The sequence below is a fragment of the Siniperca chuatsi genome, linkage group LG10 (genome assembly GCF_020085105.1).
Source record: "Siniperca chuatsi isolate FFG_IHB_CAS linkage group LG10, ASM2008510v1, whole genome shotgun sequence".
Taxonomy (NCBI): domain Eukaryota; kingdom Metazoa; phylum Chordata; class Actinopteri; order Centrarchiformes; family Sinipercidae; genus Siniperca; species Siniperca chuatsi.
In genome coordinates this window covers 26,817,953-26,840,382 of record NC_058051.1, presented here as the reverse complement: position 1 = coordinate 26,840,382, position 22,430 = coordinate 26,817,953, and the positions used below count along the sequence as shown (strand labels likewise).

The window sequence follows — 22,430 nt, the reverse complement described above, 5'->3', positions numbered from 1 at the left end:
TAGCTAATTATTTGTGAAATAGAATTATTATTATCTGACTCTGCATCTCCACTCAGCTCTGTGGAGCCTTTTAAGCGTCTTTCAGCTCATTGTTTCGGGGTTCCGGACCGCAACTTTATAGATTTGGTTCATTTTCACTGCTCTCGCGGTCTTGTTTTCGGCAGCTCTTTTCAGTGAAAAAGCTCTAAAAACCCACTGTACGCTACCTGCCCAAGTTCCCCATTTTCCTTAATACAGAACAGAAAACTATATCATACTCAAACTCAGGTCAACATGATAATTTTGGGATCACAGTCCACAATACATTGAGGTAGCTTGGTTTAAAATGCAGATACCTGAGGTTTGAGTAACTGCTTCCCGTCCATCCTGGCCTGGTTCAATGCATCCTCGATGGACAACTCTCCACTCTTCACCTTGTTCATGATGCTCAGCTGCATCTCATTGCTCAACTGAAAGCACAACAACCCAGTAAAAACCGGTATAAACTGTATTAATAAGTGGGAATTATTAGGTCAAATTTCTTTCTTTTTATGTCCATATTTAAGAGGTTATGCCTACTGTGAACCAAGCATACTGTATGTGAACAATTCAGGTTTATATTTCCCAAAATATGCATGGTATAGTGACAAAATCTAGCCCTTTAAAGTGTGTGATTACCACCAGAAAACCATTTTCAAACCTCCTTTAGGGCTTTCATGTTCTTCCATTTAGCTGTCATAAAGTATTTTGCTTGCTTGTTCTTTCAGATGGTTGATAAGAGAGATAAGATTATTAAGTCTCAGCTCACTGGAAAAGAGGAACTACTGCATTGTAAAGTACAATCAGCATCTGCATCTGTTAAACCCATGCTATAATTTTCAGGAACATACTGTCTTCCTTAAATCAGTCATTGTCTGTCACATTTCTGAGTTTCTAAGTAAGTGCTCCTTTGTGGGAAACTACAAACAGCAGGGAAGTCAGGTTTAATTGAGGAACTAGAAAATGCTTGAGAACTGAACCAAAACACAGACCTGACATTAATGAAAGCGCGGGGGCTGTTTTCTCTGGAGGCAAATACAGTAAACCTGTTGCTATTTAGTGGCTCTGACATCTGCAGAAGCATTGATTTTACACTTTTATAGACATGGTAAACTTGACACTTGATGTTAAAATAACTTACTGCTTGATGCTTGCTTTCTCGTCTAAGTACATAAGCTGAAATCTTACCTGTGGCAAGTCCTCAGTGTGTGTATCCATTCTGGATAGACTGTCTTTCTTCTTTGATCCTAAACTTGGCATCACAACTTTTTCGATGTCACACAAAAATCCATGCAACTGCTCACTTGAAACTGGTCCTCTTTTACAGCAAAGATATGAAAGATGTTTTGTTTAGTTTTAAGCAGAGATCTGCTTCTCTGACTGGGGAGAAGGAAAACTGTTGTGTGAAAATGTGTGTCGCTCTTTCCACCACCACCCTCTTTCAGCTCAGGTTGCACTTCTTCCAGGTAGACAGGTAGTGGCTGTTCAGCCACACCCACAGCAACACAGAGGCTTTCTCTGCATTTCCTGTCAGTTTTACTTGTCTCCACTTGCATGACAATGTGCCTTATCTGCTGCTCACTCTGTTTTGTCCAGGAGAGTGAGTTAAGAAACCTGTAGCTCTTTCCCAATAGCCATAATAATACAATACAGTACAGTAATACAATTTATATCTCTCATGGATTCCGACCCATAATGTAATTGTCTATACCCATATGAAATATGACATACTCTACAGTTTTTAAGTCACCAAACTTAGAAAGCAACAAATATATACTTTTCATCATATTCTTATAAAAGGTTTTCCCAAAATATCTTTGATTAAAATCCCAATGCTACCCTACAAAGGCAGAGAACAGTTTTCAAGCTACTCGACAAACTGCGTAACAGATACAAAGGTTTTAAAGCCTTAATTTCATGCCTTTTAAGCTGATTATTTTACCCCCAAAGATTATTGCCTACATACTTAAAAAAATGTTGATACTTCACTCTGCAAGAAGAAATGCAGTACCGACAAACAAAATGTGTTCTTTAAGCTTTCTTGTCCATTTGAAGTAGTTTGTTTAAGAAAGTAAACTTTATTTTGATTATTTACAGTCCGTATGTGTCTGTTTCGCTAGGTCTGTCTACTATTAATATTTAAATTATTTTAAATCAGTATTGCATATCACATGTTTCTGTCACATTTTCGTTTCAAAATTGTTACTTTAATTATTCTTGCTTTCAGTTAATGTTCTGAGGTGAAACGTTGAAAACAAGACACAGAAGAACAAGAGATTAAACTACCGCTAAATAAACTGATTTTAGGACAGTTGATGTCCCATAGTGTCCAGTTTGGATTTTGTGTTAATTACTTGTCTACAAACTGTATGACGGTTGAAATAGAGCTGCTAATTACCAGTGATGGCTGCATCTGGTTTGGTGTGCACCATGATTATTTTAGTGCATGTCAACTTATTTAAACGGTAAATGAAACACATTTAAGGGGACTTCACCCATAAAAGGTGGATTATCACCAACAACAGTATTGCTCGACACTTTTGTTAAAAGAGTAATGCAAGAGCAAAACTGTTCAGAACTTTTTCTGAGAAGTTGTTTCTGAGAAACTAGATTTTGACCTAATATCTAATTCTAAAAAAAAATGTCAAATGATGTGAAACAAATTAATATTTTATGCAGGAACAGAGAAGCACATTCCCCACAAGCACATGAGTAGGAATACTTTATTTTCTATTCAAGACAGATTCAATATGAAAAATGAGCAGTAAAAAGTGATAACATATTTACAATTTAACACACCCCCACCCCCACCCCCACCCCTCCTTCACCCACCCTTCTATCATCCCTTCCTCCTCAATCTTGATCAACAATGCACAGTGTTCAGAGTATTTCAAGAATATAGGACAAGTTGAGCAGGGCTCATACAAGAAAAGGCAGACAAATGTCAGTACAAAAGAAGAAGAAAAACCCACCAAATTTAATTTCATTTATTTTTTTCAAGTTTCAGAAGTGACAAGAGATCACACAACCCAGAATAACATGAAGGTGAAGTCAGTGATTTCCACTGAAACAATATTTTACCAAACCTAAGGTAACAATTATAAGATTGTACCGTTACTTGTATGAATCATATTTTGTATGGCTGCAGAAAAGGAGTATTAGTAAACAGAGATTTCACTAAACCTATAAGGACAAAATATGATGACTTGACTTGGTTGTAGCAAACAAAAACATAGGCACAGGGCTCACTTGATCACATTTTAGACCTGTGCATGGCAGAAGGCTTCACCAGCAGTTACACAGTGACCATGTGGGAAACTCTTCTTTTGAAAACTTCTAGGGGAATACCTTAAATGGGGTTTCAGGCTCTACCACAGAATAGGTGTGATCGAGAACAATGAAAACAGTGAAACATTTTCTGTCATAAATTTCCCAAGAAGATACAGTTTGTGTATAATACATTGTTTAACTTTATCATTTCTTCCCTGTAGATAAAACATGAAATCCACATGTTGTTTAAGTCAATTAAGAACCTAATGTTCCGTGATAGTAACCTAATAAAACCTTATTATCCTTTTAAAATGCCACATGGTTACCACTGCTGGAATGTAACTAAGTACATTTACTCCAAGTACTGTGTTTCTGATGTACTTTACTTGACTATTTCCATTTTGTGCGTTGCTATAGATTAAACTAGCCGACACTAAATAAAGTGCTTAAAAACACTAAAAAAGCTGCTTACACGTTAATGCATCAGTAATTATAATATAATAATAATCCTATAATATTATATACAGTAATATAACACTGACAGGGGCCATTCCTCTACACATAGTACTTTTGCTTTTGATACTTTGAGTGCACTTTGGTGATAATGCTTCTTTCACATAGGTATGCAATTTTAAACACAGGACTTTTACTTGTAATGGGGTGTTTGTGTGATGTTGCTACTTTTACTGAAGTAAAAGATTTGAGTAGCCTACTTCTTCAGCCACTGATAGTTACTTAACTTTATTTTCCCACAACAGTCTATTGAAATGAAATATCCATCGAGTCCAAATCAACCACAAGTTTTCATGTTGTGGCTGGGGTATTGACAGGAGGAGAATAATATTACTTCTGGACATTTTAGCGACCAAATTGTGACACAATTCAGATAAAAGAAGAAAAAAAAAAACAAAACTACAAGGTTCAGATAAGGAGTTGCAGGAAATGGTCAAGAAAAAAAAAATCACACGGGAAATGCCCGTAACTCCTCCCGTCAGTTAAACGAGGGGAACTCAGAGCACGAAAAACAAACAGCTGCAGTGAGCGTGTGGGAGCGGAGAGCAACGATGCTGCGATTTACAACACATTTCACTAAGATGCATCTTCTGCTGATGGTGATGTGGGCTTTTATGGTGAGTATTGATGTATTTCGTTGTTAAAAGGATAGATTTTGACTAGTGATAACTGAAAGCATCTCAGGTTACATCGTTGCAGTGACACGTTTTCATCTAGTTGTGTTATTGTACGCTATAATTTAGGCTACGTTTAGTTTATTCTATCCATCTTTTACCCAGAAGTATAGTTTAATCAGATATGCTGGTCGAATTTGTGCATATTATTGCAAGGTTACACCCTGTGACGCACATCTCTTCGAAATTACTTTCATTTTCGTTTTCCTCGCAGCAGCAAGGAGACGGTTGTGGCGAAAGCACTTTTTTTTTTTAACTGAATCCTGATATGCAAAATACTGATATTAATAGCAGAAATGTAAAAGAAAGAAAGAAATGCACATGGCTGTCGTTTAGTTTCAAAGTTACCAGCTTGTTGGATGTTTGGGACTTTCCACCACGCCCCTTAGCATTCTGGTCTGAGGAAGTGAACCAACAGTCATGACAGAGAAACCCCACCGTCTCTAGAGAGGAGACAAGGCCTAGCTATCTCTTATTTATGTTTCTCACTTATTGTTTTGCAGGCGATGACGGCTGCTCAGTCCCGTTGTGACCCTCTAACTCAATATGATAAGAATGGCCAGTGCTGCAAAAAGTGTGTTCCAGGTATGTACACACATTTCCTCTGCAGACTTTGTTGCATAATTAAAAAATGAATCTAGAAACATGTTATTTCTATTATCACCCCGGGGAAACAGTATTGCAGACACTCAAAGAGGGACTAAAAGACAAGCTATGAACAATTGGGAGCCACTTATATCTAGATATCACTGTATTGAGATCCTCCAATAGCTGCGTAAGTGAAGTAAACATTAAATGGATATAGAAGACAAAGATGGCAAAAGGCAGCACATTTCAACATAACAGTCTTTCTCAAACAGCATCAAAACTGATGCTAAAAACATTTACTTTTGCTTTCACTGAGCTTCCCTCTTTTCCTTCATTGGATTCTCTTTCACTTTCCCCATCCTAACATCCACATATGAAGCTGCATCCAGGTAGAGCTGAGATGATTAGTTGATTAATCGATTATCAATCATCTCAAAAAGGCAATTTACTGTGAATGATTATGAATCAACATTGATTACTACCAGTAGCTGACAGTATAACGTGTTCATAAAACAATGTTACTTTCCAACATGATGTTAATTTCCCACTCCAGTGGCTTCATGATATGCACTCTTTAAGGAATAGTTTGCCATTTTGCTTGTCGCTTTCTTGCTGAGAATTATATGAGAAGATCCATTTTTATATCTTCACGCAAAATATGAAGCTATAGCCAATAGCTACAGATATTCTTAGCTTAGCATAAAGAGTGAAAGCTCACTAATTAACACATTATATGTGTTGACTTAATCCGTACAAAAACTGAAGTGTACAAACCTTTCGACAGAGTCAGGGCAGCTGTTCTCAGTCTTTACGCTAAGTTAAATTTACTGCCTGCTGGCACGAGCTTCATATTTTTAGCATACAGACATGTATGACAGCATATTGAGATCCTCCAATAGCTGCGTAAGTGAAGTAAACATTAAATGGATACAGAAGACAAAGATGGCAAAAGGCAGCACATTTCAACATAACAGTCTTTCTCAAACAGCATCAAAACTGATGCTAAAAACATTTACTTTTGCTTTCACTGAGCTTCCCTCTTTTCCTTCATTGGATTCTCTTTCACTTTCCCCATCCTAACATCCACATATGAAGCTGCATCCAGGTAGAGCTGAGATGATTAGTTGATTAATCGATTATCAATCATCAAAAAAGGAGGATTAGAGGTGCTAGTGGACGGATTTTGTTACCTTTGGGCAGAGCCAGGCCAGCTGTTTCCAGTCTTTATGCTAAGCTAAGCTAACTGTCTCCTGGCCGTAGCTGACAGATATGAGAGTGGTGTCAGTCTTTCCATCTAACTCGTATACGTATTTCCCAAAATGTCAAACTATTCCTTTTAGCCACAGGTCCCCATTTACTAAAAACACTTATACTATAATACTGCACAGTACTGCATTTTTTACTATGACGTAACACTATGTTCTTCAGGCACCAGAATGACGTCCCTTGGCACATGTCTGGAACCTCAGTGCATAGAATGTGAGCAGAATGAATATCAGGATGAATACACAATTGAAGACAAATGTCACCTTCAGCCATACTGTGACAAACGTAAGACCTTGTGACAAACTAAATAAAACTGTTACATTGATAGACTTTTGTTAGATGTAGCACAACATTCAACTTGTGTCCATTCTTCTTTCAGATAAAAACTTTCAGGTTAACGTCCATGAGAGCAAGACGCAGCGAAGCACCTGCATGTGTCAATCCGGATTTCACTGCTCCAGTAATGCTTGCCTAACCTGTGTGGCGCACACAACCTGTGCACCAGGACATGGGGCTCAGTCCGAAGGTACAACACATCTTTTTGATGCAGTGAAGCCTTTTTTACACTGAATATAAAGAATGATCAGCTTTATTTTCACAATGTGCTGATATCTTTTTTGGCTATCCCACTTGGCTTTCAGGCAATCATATGCATGACACAGTGTGTCAGAAATGCCCTGAAGGCACATTTTCCAACGAGACCTCATGGGACGGTGTCTGTAAGAAATGGACACAGTAAGTATAGGAACTCTAACTCCAACACATTTACATATGAATTGAGATAGCAGCACCCCAAAAACATGAGAGTGGTATCAATCTTCTTTCCCAAAATGTCGAAAAATTCCTATAAGTAGGGCCTCAACCTCTGTTTAGGTTGTATGCCTCGATTTGAACTTAAATTTTAATTCACTAAAGGTGTCAGTATGCTTGAAAAGGACTAGTTCGTACAACGGGTCGACTAACCACATCTGAAGGCAAAAGTGTTTTTAAGTGTTTACAAAGCAGAATAAAAAGCTGTCCATCAAAGAAGGGCGAGACATGATAATCATGAAATGTAAAAAGAGAGTTTGAGAGAGAAGTTCCAAATCCTACCTACTTTCTTGACTACGCACACCTGGCCAATCATTGCGTGAATTAGCCGTGCTTGTCGGATTGTTACGGAAATTGTTGGATGCAGGGCCCCGAATTCCAACTCTAAAAAGGTGTGGGGAGAGGGTGCCAGGCGCTGTTTGATGATCCAACAAGCACTTCGGTTGAAGCACACTGACACCTTAAGCATACCTGTCTTGCATTGGACTGGAGTACATTTACATTCAGTTTCATGTCAGTGGTGGCGGTCTCCATCACCATTATCAAAACACCAAATGAGGGAATATCGTTTGGAACAATGGTGTTTGATTCCTCCAGTAGTGTTTCAAAGACTTGGAGAATCTATACCAAGGACGATTGAAGCTATTCTGGAGGCTTGTAGTGGCCCAAAACCGTACTGCCTTATGTTGGTTTTCCTTTAATTTGGTGCCAATATGTACAAACCACAATTATGTGTTATATTCTCACTAATCTAACATTAACATTAGCAAAGTGCTGCCTTCTTTTGGGACGTTTCAGGACAAATAATCACCTGAATCTGAATATTTCAATCACAATGAGAAACCAGGAATTATCAGTTAATACTATGAAATTCTTTGCAGATGTGAGAATGGATACCATATTCAACAAAGCGGAACAGACATATCTGACAACATCTGTGGTAAGTTCTGTGTAGGCTGATACATTGTAAAAGTTTCTCACTTTTAGCTCTCCTGCCAGCTGCAGCTGTGCGGTTAGTGGTGTCTCACTCAAAACGAAACTCTGGAGGCGATGAAATGGTACATCTCATAAATCTGTTAGTCTGTGGTTTAGAGTGTGGGAATAACAGCTTTCACCTACACACTGTATACAGTAAATTTGTGTGTAGACTCGCTATGTTTTAATGGCTAAAAATCACTTTTTTTAGAATTAAAAAGTAAGCATGGACTCCCTGAAAATGCTATTTTCTTCATACCTTCTTATTTGTGCTTCCTCTGCTAAAATGCAAATGTGTGGCAAATGTGAACGTTGCTTTTTTCAGTGACGTGCAATAAACCCATTTCCTGTCGTGGAAGACATTTATTTTATTATTATTATATTATTAGAGTTCTGGATTAGTCTAAATAAATACCCATATTCTACTCAAATGATCTAATAATCCTGTATTATAGGAGATGATAAATTGTGAGTGAGTGTTAGACACTACTGGAAGGATCAATATGTGCTTAATGGTTTTCTCTCTTTTTCTTGTCTTGCAGTGGAAACCTCACGGAAGCATGTGGTTGTGATCAGCGTTGTGGTTCTTGTGATCTTCGTTGTATTTATATCTGCAGTCATGTATTGGATGTGCAAAGGTACGCTGTGCTCTAAATGCTGTCTCACATATTTCATGAGTTAAAGTTTCAGTAATCCACTTAATGCACTCATGTTCTCTGTCTTTTCTTCCTTTAGTGTTTGGTAAACAAGGAGATTCAAAAGGAAAAGTGAAGGTAAATGGGATTTTTGTCTTGCTTTGACTGCTACATTAGTTTCTCATGCAGAATATATACTTAAGTAACAGTCATACTCTGTAAACAATGTTAATTATTGCACTTAATGTTCACATTATCTCAAAAAGACAATTTACTGCGAATGATTATGAATCAACATTGATTACTACCAGTAGCTGACAGGATAACGTGTTCCTAAAACAATGTTACTTTCCAACATGATGTTAATTTCCCACTCCAGTGGCTTCATGATATGCACTCTTTAAGGCATAGTTTGGCATTTTACTTGTCGCTTTCTTGCTGAGAATTATGAGAAGATCCATTTTTATATCCATTATTTTATCGCAAAATATGAAGCTATAGCCAATAGCTACAGATTATCTTATCTTATCATAAAGAGTGAAAGCTCACTAATATGTGTTTATTTAATCTGTATAAAAACTAAAGTGTACAAACCTTTCGACAGAGTCAGGGCAGCTGTTCTCAGTCTTTACGCTAAGCTAAATGAACTGCCTGCTGGCACGAGCTTCATATTTTTAGCATACAGACATGAGAGTGGTATGGATCTTCTCATCTTGACAAAAAAGTGAATTTTCCCAAAATGTCACACTGTTATTTTAAATGACATTTAATTTAGTGTCTACAGAGTATTTAGGGTTCTCCAGCACAGATCTAGCTGCTTTTACAGGGTTATTCTTAATCCTTTAACCTGAAAAAGGAAACCAGGTTTTGTGTTTATGTGGAAGTTTCCCAAGCATGTAAAAAATACTGAGAGAAACTAAAACTGTTGCCTTTATAAAAATGTGAACACTATTTTACTCTTGTAGGGCTGTGTGGAATCATGCCTGGTATTTAAAAAAGAGCCTCTGAAAGACAGCGGTGTTCTAATAGCAGTCCCAACTAATGAGACTGAGGAAGAGTCCATGTTGACTGAGGTGCAGACCTCACAAGAAGAGGCTTCTGAAAGGACACCGGAGGAAAACGAGGACGAGCCAAGCCAGGCGATGTCAACAGAACATAGTTTCCGTACTGAAAACGGAAACTATGTGACACAAGAGAATGGGAAAACAGAAATCCTCTCCCGACAGGAATCACAAACGCAGACATTTACAGACTGAAAACGGCTGTCACGAAGTCTCCTTATGAATGTAATCTGTTTTGTATTGTTGCCCCACATTTCACTTGTACATAATTCTCCCCCTAAAGATAAGTGTTAACAATAAATGTAAATCTTACTGAAATGATGAAGTTGTGTAACAGTGGTAGAAGATAGTGGAATAGTCTACTACAGCACATGACTTGACTGCATTAGCTTTGAAGTCTGTAGCATTTTTAAAGTTGTGGGCTAATTTGTCGCTGTGTGTTTACATTGTAATTGTATGTGGTCAACAACTTTTATGTTACTTCATTACAAAACTATTCTGTATATATTTGCATGTGGTACAAGAGTGTGTTGTGATAATTGTGAATTGAAACAGCATGTAATTTTTATGTTTGCTTGAAAATATATGCCACTTGAATGGGAGTCTTTATTTTTCCTGCTATTGGTCAGTGTGCCTGTCTAATACAGGGGGTTTTAAAAGTCTGACACCGTGCCCCCACCCCAGAAAAAATAATCAAGACAGTTCCCATAATGCTTTGGGGGATAAGAAACAGGAAGTATAATTCTGCCGTGGATTTCATTAAGTTATGATGTGGGCTACAACTTGAGACCAGTTATTTTGGCCTGTGTTTGTTTCTATTTTGGCAAATTGCCAGCATTAAACGTATGCCGAATGAGCTACAAGTAGTTTATGTTTGTATTTCACTCATTAATGTGCAGACAACTATCACTGGATTACTTTGATAGTGAAGAAAACCTAAAAACGTGAAGATTCTCGGGCAAGTTCTGGAGTTGTGAGGAGCGTCTATGATTTCTAAGCGGATTTATGGACGTTTATTCGCGATGCAGCGTGTAAGTCATACTGAATCTAAAAATATGTGTACCATGTCAGCTTGTTTTCATTTGACGGAGTTATAACTCCGAGAAGGAGTCTGATTTTTTATGCAAACTGCGGCAATCGGGCGCTGAGGGTTTTAGAGTACCTTAATTGCATGTATGAGTTGCGTGTTTTGAAAACCGGGCCAAACTCAAATAACTAACTTACTATTGTTTTTAGAACACCTGCACCTGTGTTTCAAACACCCCTGCTCCAATGGAAAAAATCGTGCTGTAGTTACTCTTGATTTCCTCAAAGGGGTGCTAGAGGTTCATTGTTACTGTTGAAACTTCAGATCATCATCTCTACAGTTCCCCACTGACTGAAACTGGAAATATAAGGAGTAGAAAAGTGTCGAGTAGCACTGTAAAAGTCCAAATCAGTAAACATTTTGAAGTTTCGTGACATGATATTCTATTGTATTCATCTGTTTGCTGTGAGAAAATGAGCTCAGATAAGAGCTAATGTGTGCTCCTGTTTGTAGGGATTTCCATGGAGAGGTGAGGCCTGAAGACTACTGCGTTTCAGGCCGGTTGCTCCCGGGGGCCTTTCTCCTCATCCCCGGATTAACGGAGGTACAGCTCTTTGAATTTACATGGAAACCTGGGTGATTGATAGTGAGGAATCCCTCAGCCAACCACCTAAACATTACTAACACCTTAACAGACCTGTGCCTGCTGCTGTCTAATCTGAAGTGAAGTGTATACTGTACCTAAGGAATTTAAGAAATCTGAAGTCTACAATTAGTTTGGCAGTTTATTGGCAGGGATTACCCAGCAACAAGCTGACCAAAAACCTGTTTGGGAACACTTAATAGACTTGGGTTTGATATGCAAAGTAAGGCCAATACTCTCTTTGTACTCATCATCATTTACATGAATAAACCGACTTCTAATTTCAGTCTTACATAAGAATTTTAGGGAATATTGAAGAAAATGCTACCTTCTGTGCAAGGCCCTTATTAACACAAAACATTTAGCATTATATGATCAGAGGGAAAGAAAGCTGCTTATGGCTTAACAAAGTATACTGCCTAAATGTATCATTGCGTTAAAGTCAAATACTACAGACAGAATTTCGCTAGAAGCTGAACTTTATTTAAGCAAAAATATTTCTTCATGATTAGACAAAGGAAACATAATTTACATGTTGGTGATGGAAAAATACATCTACATTTATTTACAATAACATGTTTAGTCTTTGGTCTCAAAACAAATTTTCATTTCACTGCAAACTTCAGGAATTAACGATCAAATCCCTGAGGTTTGAAAGTTTAAAGTGCAAAATACGTGGGAAAAGTCTCTAATTTGTGTCTAAATACCCGCTTAGACAATTTCACGAGTGGTGTAACATGACGGAACAAATAGTCCGTTTCTTGAAGCCCATTCAGCCCACAGCTTTCCGGCCGGGTGGTAAATATTGTCCAGAGGTTTCTTCACAGTCTCCGAGGTGGCGGTCTCTGCTAAAGACCAGATTTTGGGTTTCTGACTGACAATGTTTTCTTTACTTTCCAAAGCGGATGGCGTGTGATCAGAGTCACTCTTTTCAACTTTCTTGACAAGTGTAAGTTCTCCAGCTTCATGCTCGCTGCTTGGCTGCTGCGACATCTCCAAACGCACATCCACAGGTGCTGAGCTGTCCAGCGCGCTCTCGACCTGCTCGTCTGTGTTTGCGCGGTCAGTTTGAGGCTCTGCCTCGTCCCGCTCATCCAAATGACATTTCTGCAGAGAACTGTCGTCATCGTCGCTCTCTACCTCATGATCCTCATCCTCCTCATCTGATTTCCCCTTAGACGCCCAGCTGACCCTGTTCTCCTTCTTCAGGCGTCGCCTTGCGTTGGCGAACCAGGTGGAGACCTGCGTGAGGCTCATTTTAGTGATGATGGCGAGCATGATCTTCTCGCCCTTGGTCGGATACGGGTTCTTCAGGTGCTCGTTCAGCCAGGCCTTCAGCGCCCCGGTGCTCTCTCGGGTGGCCACCTTGGCGACCCTACTGGGATCCTCGGCTGCTCCCGGACGGTACGGTGGGTAGAAAGCTCCCCCGCGAGCTAGCAGCGCGTGGTGGTAGGGAGAGGCGGCCTTCAAGTCGAAACCGTTGTTCTGAAAAGCAGAAGGAAGGAAGGTAAGAGCGAGAAATTACGCACGTAGTTGGCGACCCTTGACCCGGAGCGCACAATTCAGTGAGCGATGCATTTATAGAAATGCAATGAAGGGGAAATCCTCAAGTTCAGACAAAGGTGTTTAGGCTTTGTAGGCTAACTTAACTTCAGTACAACTCAGTATGTGAGAATACAATCTGTAAAATGAAGATGCTTTTTCTGAAAATGAGTTGTTGTTCAGCTACTCCAGATCAGATTTTACACACATTATTAAAAGTAGGTTGTAATGATTACCTATGAAGCATTGGAGCTTTTCGCGTAGTGACTGGAATACTTTGTGAATGATCAACTCACCATGTGTGTGATGTGCCTGTGGTGAGGATATGGGATAAAGTTGTATCCTTGTAGTCCTGAGTATGTTATGGGAACCCCAGCTGCCATCGCTGCCAGCTGCTGAGCCTGCTGCTGTTGCACACCCGGTGGGCATCCCAGCACCGGAATCTGATATCCAGTCGGCATGCTGATGTTCCTCTCCAAGAAGAAGTTGCCAAATCCAGTTTGCGATGCGGGCATCTTTCCTGCGTCCCAGCTATTCGAGTTTGAGTGGCAATCCAACCTCCTGGCTCTATTTATATACACCCAGCTGCCAGCGTGTGTGTGCGGGGGGAGGATGGGGGAGGTCCCTCTGGTATTGACTGACAGCTATGTTCAAAAGACCTACAGCTTTCACTGGAAATAAATCCCATCAAAGAAGCCCTCCGCTGTTCCTTTTAGCGTTTTCGTGGAGAGGCTAAATATGTGCTACTTAACGCAACACCGTGATTTCTGGAGAGAACTGAAGTTTCAATTCAAATGCAACCTTTTCTTTGGGGAGATGAATAAAGACTCATATAATTAACCATCAGCTCCATGTAGCAACCAAACATCTCGTATTTTTGATATAAAAATAGTCTTTAGGTTTGTATCATTATTCTAATTTTGATAACGGCACAAAACAAGACTGTTTTTTTACATTCACAGCTCATAAACAGAAGACTTCAAATTTAAAAACATGTCATGGCGACATGCTATTTTTCAATTACATGTTTTAATCCTTTTTATTATGTTTTTATTTTACCTCTTATTTAGTTTTCACAACAAGGAAGCTTACACCGGTTTGATGTCATTTTTATGACGAATTTAACACTTCTCATGTCTAGCACTAATCGGCGGGGAGCTTAGAAAATGACCTGAATTCAGTTAACAACATCCTGCCAGTCTCTACTGTCGCTTCTGACACTTCATCACCTACAGAACTGTAGTTTTGTGAATTTAATTAACCGTCTCAATAGCATTAAATTACGCTAATAAACAAACAGAATAAGTTTTACGCACGCGTAAAAAGTCTCGCTAAGAAAGTTTTGCTCCATTTTCCAGAATAAACTCCTTGCAGTTCTTTCATTAAATAATTGAGAAAATGAATAAAGCATATAACCGTTGTCATGCAGCCTCACAGGCCTCAGAGCCATACCTTTTTTATTTGTTAATTTATTGACTGAACCATAACAAACTGCCCTTTTACATGTCGGATGGCATTGTTTTGGGTGAAGCGCAACGTTTCAATGGCCCTAATTAAACGAGGTTAAGTAAAACAGGTGTTGACTAATGTATATGATAATTGTGAGATAACAGATGCTAATGTGTGTGTGTGTGTGTGTGTGTGTGTGTGGAGGGGGGTTGTTGGAGATAAGAGGAGAAGATTACACTTATTCCACCCCCCCACCCCATGCCCTTCAAAAGAGACACAGTTAAACTCATTGTTTGAGTTCAAAGGAGCAGCACACCTCGGTTATCTTGCATAATTTTGATTATTATATTAACAGTATTAAGAGGTGTAGTGCTGGTGGTGATTTTATTAAGTATTCAGTTACTTCTGTAGTAAGTGTGAAATCGAAAGTGTAGGGATGATACCTAAAGACACATTTACAAAATTCTCCTGTTAAATTGATGATCCTTATGTTTCAATTTCCATTATTTTTCCTTTGGTTGGATTTTATTCAAAACCCAAAATGTATAATCCACATGTCCAATTTTTTCTTAATTTGCTTTTGATGAAACTCATTTATACTGTAACCATTTTTAAAGCTGATACAGTCGATTGAGACATGTTTTATCTTCAATAATGTCTCTTATAGCTTTGTCCTGATTTTAAAGACACCTGCATGTACATGTGAGTTGTAGTCTAATAAACTCAAAATTAATTTCTAATAAATAAGCCTCACATTAGCCTAATATGGATGCACGCACATATATGGTATTATTCACAAATCAAAGAGTGTGTGCATAAATCTGACTTTATATACTTTATATACTTTTGATGCTATATTGATATTGTTTTTGCTACATGTACCACATGTTCATTTGCACTACCGGACTATTTATTTATACATATACTGCATCATTTGCACTCCAGTACTATGCACTGAATACTGCAATAACTCATCTACTGCACTGTTAACTATTTCCATAAATTGCACTACTTTATATTCATTGCACTGCTGTTCTGCCCAGTCCAATTCATTATTGTACATATCCATCAGTATACTTCTGTTTATAGTAATGCCATCTGTATATAATGTCCATAGTACCACTTGTAAATATTTTCATTATATTGTTCTATCCTGCATTTATGCACACACTTTATATCCTGTGCTTATTGCACTTCTGGTTAGACCTAAACTGCATTTCGTTGCCTTGTACTTGTACATGTGTAATGACAATAAAGTTGAATCTAATCATCTAATCTAATCTAATTTATACCAGCAATCTTGGTTGGGTTTTTTTTTTTTGTATACATTTTTGTATAATTATTTGAAACAGCTGAGAAATAATTGAGCTTGCAAATATAATAGGAAAAAGCTATACAGTGTAATGTATTGATTCTCTTGTTGCAGCAAATTTATGCTTACTAAGAATTCTCACTCAGCTGTCAGTTTATTAGGTACACCTAGCCAAAACTAATGCAGGCTAACACAACAGTCAATAAATCTTCCCTTCATGAAGGTTATAATGATGTCGAAACTGTTTTAGAGAGGAGTTGATTCAGTTGTTCATTTTGAGGGCTCTTGTTTGTGGTACTGTTGAACTCTATTGTGTTATATTGTATGAACTACGAAGACACAAGATGCATTAATGTACTTTCATGTATCTGTGTGTAAGCTATAGAACAGTGAGTGACACACACAGTCAGAAAAAAGTAGATAGATCTGTGAATCTCTAAATAATAGTTTAATTATAAAAAGAATTTGGTCTCTGGAGAAATCCTTGATCTTACCTTTTGATGTTTACAGCAAAAATAACGTCTACAATTAAACATTAGTTCATTGGGATGTAACTAAGTACATTTACTCAAGTACTGTACTTAAGTACCATTTTAAATTTCTTGTACTTTTTTCATTTTGTTACTTTATGTTTTTACTCCACTACATTTATTTCACATCTAGTTACTTTTAAGATGAAAGTTTGACATATAACATATGATCATTGTATAAAATATTAGAGATTAAAATACCAATCAGCATACAAAGTAGTTAAAATTACATCTCAACCTACTGCAACATTAAAATTCTGCGTTTATGCATTAGTGATGATAATCCATTAATGTAATGTTTAATAATATAACGCTGACAGAAGTCATAATGAGTACTTTTCATTTTGATACTTTAATTACATTTTGCTGCTGATACTTACGTACGTTTACTTAAGTAAGATTTTGATTGCAGGACTTTTACTTGTAATGGAGTATTTTTACCATGTGGTATTAATACGTATAAGTAAAGGACCTGAATATTTCTTCTGCCACATGAATGTAATTTCTATTGGTGTGAATACTATCGTGTATTTTAAATGCAACGTCAGAGACCTTCTGAAGTGCTGCTGACGAGCTGAAACTACTAGTCGATCGACAGAATAGTAATCCGCAACTATTTTAAATTGAATAATAGTTTTGCATTTTTCAAGCAAGAATAGTGAAAAATCCTTACACAGTATCAGGTTGCAGCTTCTCAAGTGGCAGGATTTGCTGCTCCTGTTTGTCATAATTAATAATAAACTGAATAACTTTGGGTTTTTGACTTCGGTTTTTGGTCAGTGTATAATCATGGGCCCAAATGTGAAGAGAGAGAGAGAGAGAGATACTGGGGCTAGCCACAGATAAAAAGTGGTAAAGGTGGAGAGAAAGGAGGAATTTATTTGGGTGGGGTCCATAGAACCTAAGGCAAATTTGAACAAGAGCAACAATGGGCCAACCAGAGTGCAAAGAGAAGGAGGCTTATGGCATCAGTAGTCCACATCTCACAACACAAACAGCTCAGGGCAGCGGCCTTTGTCCCTCTTGCAGAACATCTTTTCATTCTCTTCCTCTTTTGGCAGCTCCGTCACAATGCAGGTGTTGGTCTTGCTCTGACAGGTCGAGTTTGTGCTGTTTGCCGTTAGGATGTCAGTCGTTTACAGGAGAGAAAAGTGACCAAATGGAAGACGATTGTCCTCCGTACCGAAAGAGATACAACACAAGATAGCAAAGAGGATGAAATTATCTTTATCTCATTACTCTATATTGAAACTGGGCTGTATATCCTCCTTTATCTACAAATCCTCTGCATATTCCACATTATAACTCACTAACAGACAGTTAAGTCAAATAAGGCCCTGGTTTTGGGGGAAAATGCAGAATGACAGTGCAAGGGGCTAATGAGCAGGTCAGGACAAAAGGTTTAGGTGTGACCTCAATTACAGGCAATCCCCTACCTGCGAGCTGACAAAGGGACTAAACATGCAATTTGAATAGCTCATAGGTAGGTGTGAACAAGACAACAAAGGCCTAAAGAGAATCCGCAGAATCTTTGACACCTATTCCTTGTTAGTTTATTTTTACTCTACCAGATACTGAAAGGGGAGAAAGTTGACAGAGACTCATGGAAATTGAGCCAGAGGAGGGGAAAGAGTTATATTTATTTTAAGTACATCATGTGAAAAGATGAATTGTATATTTCAAATATGAGTATTGAGTATTTTGACAAAACAGCCACATATCAAAATCCCAAAAAAGAAAATTTTAAAGCTGAATTTTATGATGGAGAATTTACATAGTGAAAAGGTCAATTGACAACAAATATACAATGGTCTCCAGCCAGAACTCTAATTTTCCTCCCTAATGAGATTTTCCTTGGGCACCAACACAAATGGAGAGTGTAAGCAAAGTGTGAATGTTATCAAGCTCTCCCACCTCTTTACTATCTGACCCCCTCTTCCCATACCCCCATTCCACTCTTTGTCCTTTGTCATTACTCTTATCAGGAACACTCTATCATTCTTTCAAAATAGTAGTGGCGCTGAAACCGCTTGCAAATGTAAGTATGTCTTTGTTTAGGGCCGGGCAGTGGCCCGCCTCCCAGCTCCCTCCTGGGTGCAGCCTGATTGACGGCCCTCCACTGGGTGAGTGACAGGCGGCGTTGGTTAGGCCGTGATGGCCGGTGTGACAGCTGGCGCTGCTGCTGGTGCCTCCCTGTGTCGGGCCCGGTGGGTGGCTGCTGGGCCCCCAGGATCCCTCAGCTAGAGCCCTGGCCCAGTTTGCTGGAGCCCACTCAGAGCAGCTCCCCGGTGTGCTCGTTGTTGCAGATCAGCTTGTTAGCTCCCTGCACCCTGTTTCTACACCCCAGCTGCAAGTTGCCCTGCACATATGTAGAGCATAGGGTGTTGCCATATGGGTTATTTCTGAGTGTCACAATTGCAAAGAGTGACTGTCTTCATCAGGAACAAAGTTTTTAATGAAGGCTCCTTACATGTATCTTCCTAATGAAATTCATCATTATACATTATTAACATTGTTATCTCGCTGCATCCCCTTTCTCCACCTCACTTGCAAGTTTCTCCTGCACATACTGTATGTAGATTTTAATAAAGGCAGGGAGGCCATTTTTCCTTGGACACTGAGTGTAACAAAGTTAAATGACACATTTTAGCATTTATCTTCTTAATACAATTATATTGCAGCTATAAGGACAGGCCAGCAATTATAACTTGTCCTATGAAGACATATTTTATATTATTACAACTGTGTTTTGCTAGATTGTCATTCATTATCGGTTTATACAGCAGCCTCCACTTACGGGTGCTGACAGGAGGAGTTATAGATGTTGACAAATGCATTAATAAACACACATCACATCTGCTTACAGCTACATTATAGTGTTTATAAAGCCTTTATTAAATGTTTAAATACTGCTTATAAATGCAAAATAGAGGGACGTAAAGTTAAGGTTCTGCCTTTTTGCCCTATAAACATTATTTTTACGCTGCACACTGTCTCCTCCTCACTTACAAGTTTCCCCTGCACGTATATAGTGCATAACAAAGGCAGAGATGCCATTTTCCTCTGCCCAGGACGTTATCATATGGGCTTATCTATCTATCATTGCTATATTTCCAGTTAAACAAAAAGTTTGAAGAGTAGTGTTAACTCAGTTTTACACAGAAACTCAACGCAGTTGAACAAACTGAAGTTCATGCATTTATCATTTTCTCTCTATAGCCTCACAGCGAGCAGCTAATGAGGTTATTGGGCATCTGTGACATGACATCTACATTTTGGCCTATTTGTGAAACAATGGTAACAAGGAAGCCAGGGACATTGGGCTCTGTGTTTTTCAACTCAAAATAACAAAGCCAAGCAGCCGCTGGTGGGAGGCTGTGCTCTCATGGAAATGAGCAACTGAACCAACAATGTAGCGCCTAATCTCTTCAGAGAGAGGAATCAGTTACACAGCAGTATGCACCTCTCAACGCTTTTCATTAGAGTCAGCGTGCTATTGAAACAGTCACTCCACCCCCCTGACTCACACACACACACACACACACACACACACACACACACACAGAACCCTCATGTGTATCCACAGGCCCTACTCATACATGCACTGGATACAAGGTAGCCCCCAACAACAGAAGGGTTGAAATAAGTGGGGCAGAGGGTGGTATGGGGGTGCAAGGCCTCAAAGCATCGGATTAGAGTTAATGTGCCCTCCCTGGGTTATAATCTCTTCAGAGGGGGACTTTGTTCGAGGGGCTTGAGGGCAGTAAGATAAGTATCTATTACAGAAACTCCCTCTTATCCCCCAAACATCCTCGCTTCAAAAATGAAGCACAAAAACACTTGCCTCTGTTCCCCTCTGTGTCGTCTGATATCCAAGACCTAAAAGCAAGTGCTGCCCTTTTCAGCTAATCAGGAATTAAGGTCTAAAGCTGTATGGAGAGTAAGCAGGGCCCATATTTACTCCATCTGTAGCCCACAAAGTCAGGTAGTTAAAGTGAGATCAAAGGCAGCTTAAAAAACTAGGGTTATTGTATTGAAAGAAAGAAAAAAGCATTATCACAAGTTGCTCTTCTTCTCTGCTTTATAAGGAGGAACTGTGTGTGTGTGTTAGCAGCCAAGTCACTCAGTCCAAAGACTGGAGTTTGATGTAGATCATTCCAGTGTGGCAGTGAAGTAGACACACAATGACTTACTACTGTGTTCAAAGTGAACGATGCAGGCGCAAAAAAACTGTTTGAGTTGCATAAAACACACGTATACAGTTTGATATAAAATACCGTTTAATACCAAAATATCTTCATTATATAAATATTGTGCAAAAGATGTAATGGAGGCAGGTTTTTTAGTTTAGATTATACAATTAGCTTGAAAAAAACATTAACTATAACTTTTACAGTGGCATCAAATTATAAACAAATAGTTACACTGAGCATCTTTTACAACAAATGAAAATTATGTCTGAAGCAATACAAAAGCCCCTTTAAACCAATGGACACTGATTCACAATGTAAGTGCAAATTTCTTTTGCAAAAGTTAACATAGTACTTTAATACACAGGGGTGGAAAATTAGATTAATAATTAAAAGAATACTTAAAGTACAATCAGTTGACAATCACCACTTTGACAAGATAGTTTTTGAAGGAAGCTAAATCAAGTAACAGAGCTGCAAAGAGGTCAGATTATCTGTGCTCAAACTGCAGGTACATCAGTCAAAAAAACTCAATCATGACAACAAATGCCAAGCACAAACAAACTGTATCGTGACAGAAAAACAGCCATTACAGTCTGACACTAACCAGCATGAGTATGACAGTCAAGTAGAGTCTATACTGAAGGTGGCTGACAAAACCCACTGACTGGCTTTGAATCTAAACCTTGACCTATATTAGCGTTAACAATGGTAATGAAACAAACCCGTCATAAAGTAACACACTGATGGTTTTGTATGTTTTAGGAACATTAACTACAAATTGCAAACACTTTAGAGACTCATTTGCTACCTTCCAAGAAGCCACTGTCCACTGTTGAGTACAGTTTGAAAATTAACTTTCAGGAAACTGAATCTTGCTTGAAATAGCTAATTAACATAACAAACATTTAACATTTTATTGATTGACTGATCTATGTTTGTTGATTTATCCATCTATCTGTCAAAGTTATGTTATTGTCTCATAATAATTTGGTTGCGAGCTGAGTTCGTTGCCGGTGCATTCATGGACATTATCTAATATCGGAGAATTACAACTCTGCTGCCAAGCAGTGCTGCATTCACAAGATACGTTGTCAGCAACCCAGAAAAAAACTGTTTTGTTGCATTAAAGACTCAGCTGTCGGAGTCTCCATCTCGCAGAACAATCCACAAGATTTTCAGAAACGGGGAAGGGTTATGTATATTTTTTTTCTTATTGCTGGAGGGAAGTTAATAATACTGGAGAAGCCAGATTTTTGGGGGAGAGTAGGGGAGAGTCTTTTAATTTTTCCTCGCCACAGATTTATAATTTTCCCTTGCAGATTAATTGTAGAAAAAAGGATCAAAAGCAAAAATAATGAAAATTATTATTCTATTAACATATTAAGGTTAAATGTAAAGGTTAGGGTACACCATCTTAAATTCTCAATGCTTTGTCTGCTTTTAAGATATTGGGGGGAGGGTGCTGGAGTTTTTCTAAGTCAAGGGGCGTGTCCAAATAAAATATAGGGTCTTGCTTCTTTAAAAAGTGCTCAACCCCCTCCCTACACCAATCATTTTCGTACAGTCCCTTAGCAGACAGTGTAATTGTGATTTTAAAATAATTAATTGAATACAAAATTAACATTTTCGCCATAATGGATCACCTATAGTGTCAAATGCAAACTCATTATAATGCCAGACTAACATGAATCTAAATCAATGGCTGTGTAAAAGGTATGAAAACAGTCTACTCTCTCAGTCAACTTGTAAATAGCCAAAAACTGGCATGTTTTGGAAAATCTTCAGCATGGTGTTAAGTGCAAATGATTTTTAATAGGCTAAAACATACAAACCACCAGTGTGTTCCTTTTAAAGGACAAGTCTGGTTATTTTCTGTTGTAGCTTTTGGGGTTTGTATACAGTAACAAAAATTTAGAATATTTCC

At 38.4% G+C, this 22,430-nt stretch overlaps 3 protein-coding genes across 3 annotated transcripts in view; 1 reads left to right on the top strand and 2 right to left on the bottom strand.

Moving 5' to 3' along the window:
- Window positions 1-1,483, bottom strand: part of LOC122883180 (formin-like protein 13) — a 31,861-nt gene extending 30,378 nt beyond the window's left edge. Inside the window, exons 1-2 of the mRNA XM_044211524.1 lie at window positions 1,207-1,483; window positions 336-449 (exon numbers count right to left, since the gene is read on the bottom strand). Of these exons, the coding sequence (XP_044067459.1) occupies window positions 336-449; window positions 1,207-1,278 (186 nt within the window). The 5' untranslated portion in view covers window positions 1,279-1,483. The remainder of the gene's footprint in view (window positions 1-335; window positions 450-1,206) is intronic.
- A 2,775-nt stretch (window positions 1,484-4,258) lies between these two features.
- cd40 (CD40 molecule, TNF receptor superfamily member 5) lies at window positions 4,259-10,412 on the top strand. The gene is made up of 9 exons (XM_044211735.1): window positions 4,259-4,418; window positions 4,979-5,060; window positions 6,492-6,614; window positions 6,709-6,855; window positions 6,971-7,064; window positions 8,021-8,079; window positions 8,657-8,752; window positions 8,850-8,887; window positions 9,715-10,412. Exons 1-9 carry the CDS (start codon window positions 4,353-4,355, stop codon window positions 10,003-10,005), a joined length of 996 nt encoding a protein of 331 aa, XP_044067670.1. The 5' UTR covers window positions 4,259-4,352; the 3' UTR covers window positions 10,006-10,412.
- Window positions 10,413-11,941: 1,529 nt separating this feature from the next.
- On the bottom strand, window positions 11,942-14,649 carry irx7 (iroquois homeobox 7). Its single transcript, XM_044211736.1, has 2 exons — window positions 13,319-14,649; window positions 11,942-12,965 (listed from the first exon to the last, which is right to left on the bottom strand). Exons 1-2 carry the CDS (start codon window positions 13,535-13,537, stop codon window positions 12,192-12,194), a joined length of 993 nt encoding a protein of 330 aa, XP_044067671.1. The 5' UTR covers window positions 13,538-14,649; the 3' UTR covers window positions 11,942-12,191.
- Window positions 14,650-22,430: the final 7,781 nt, after the last annotated feature.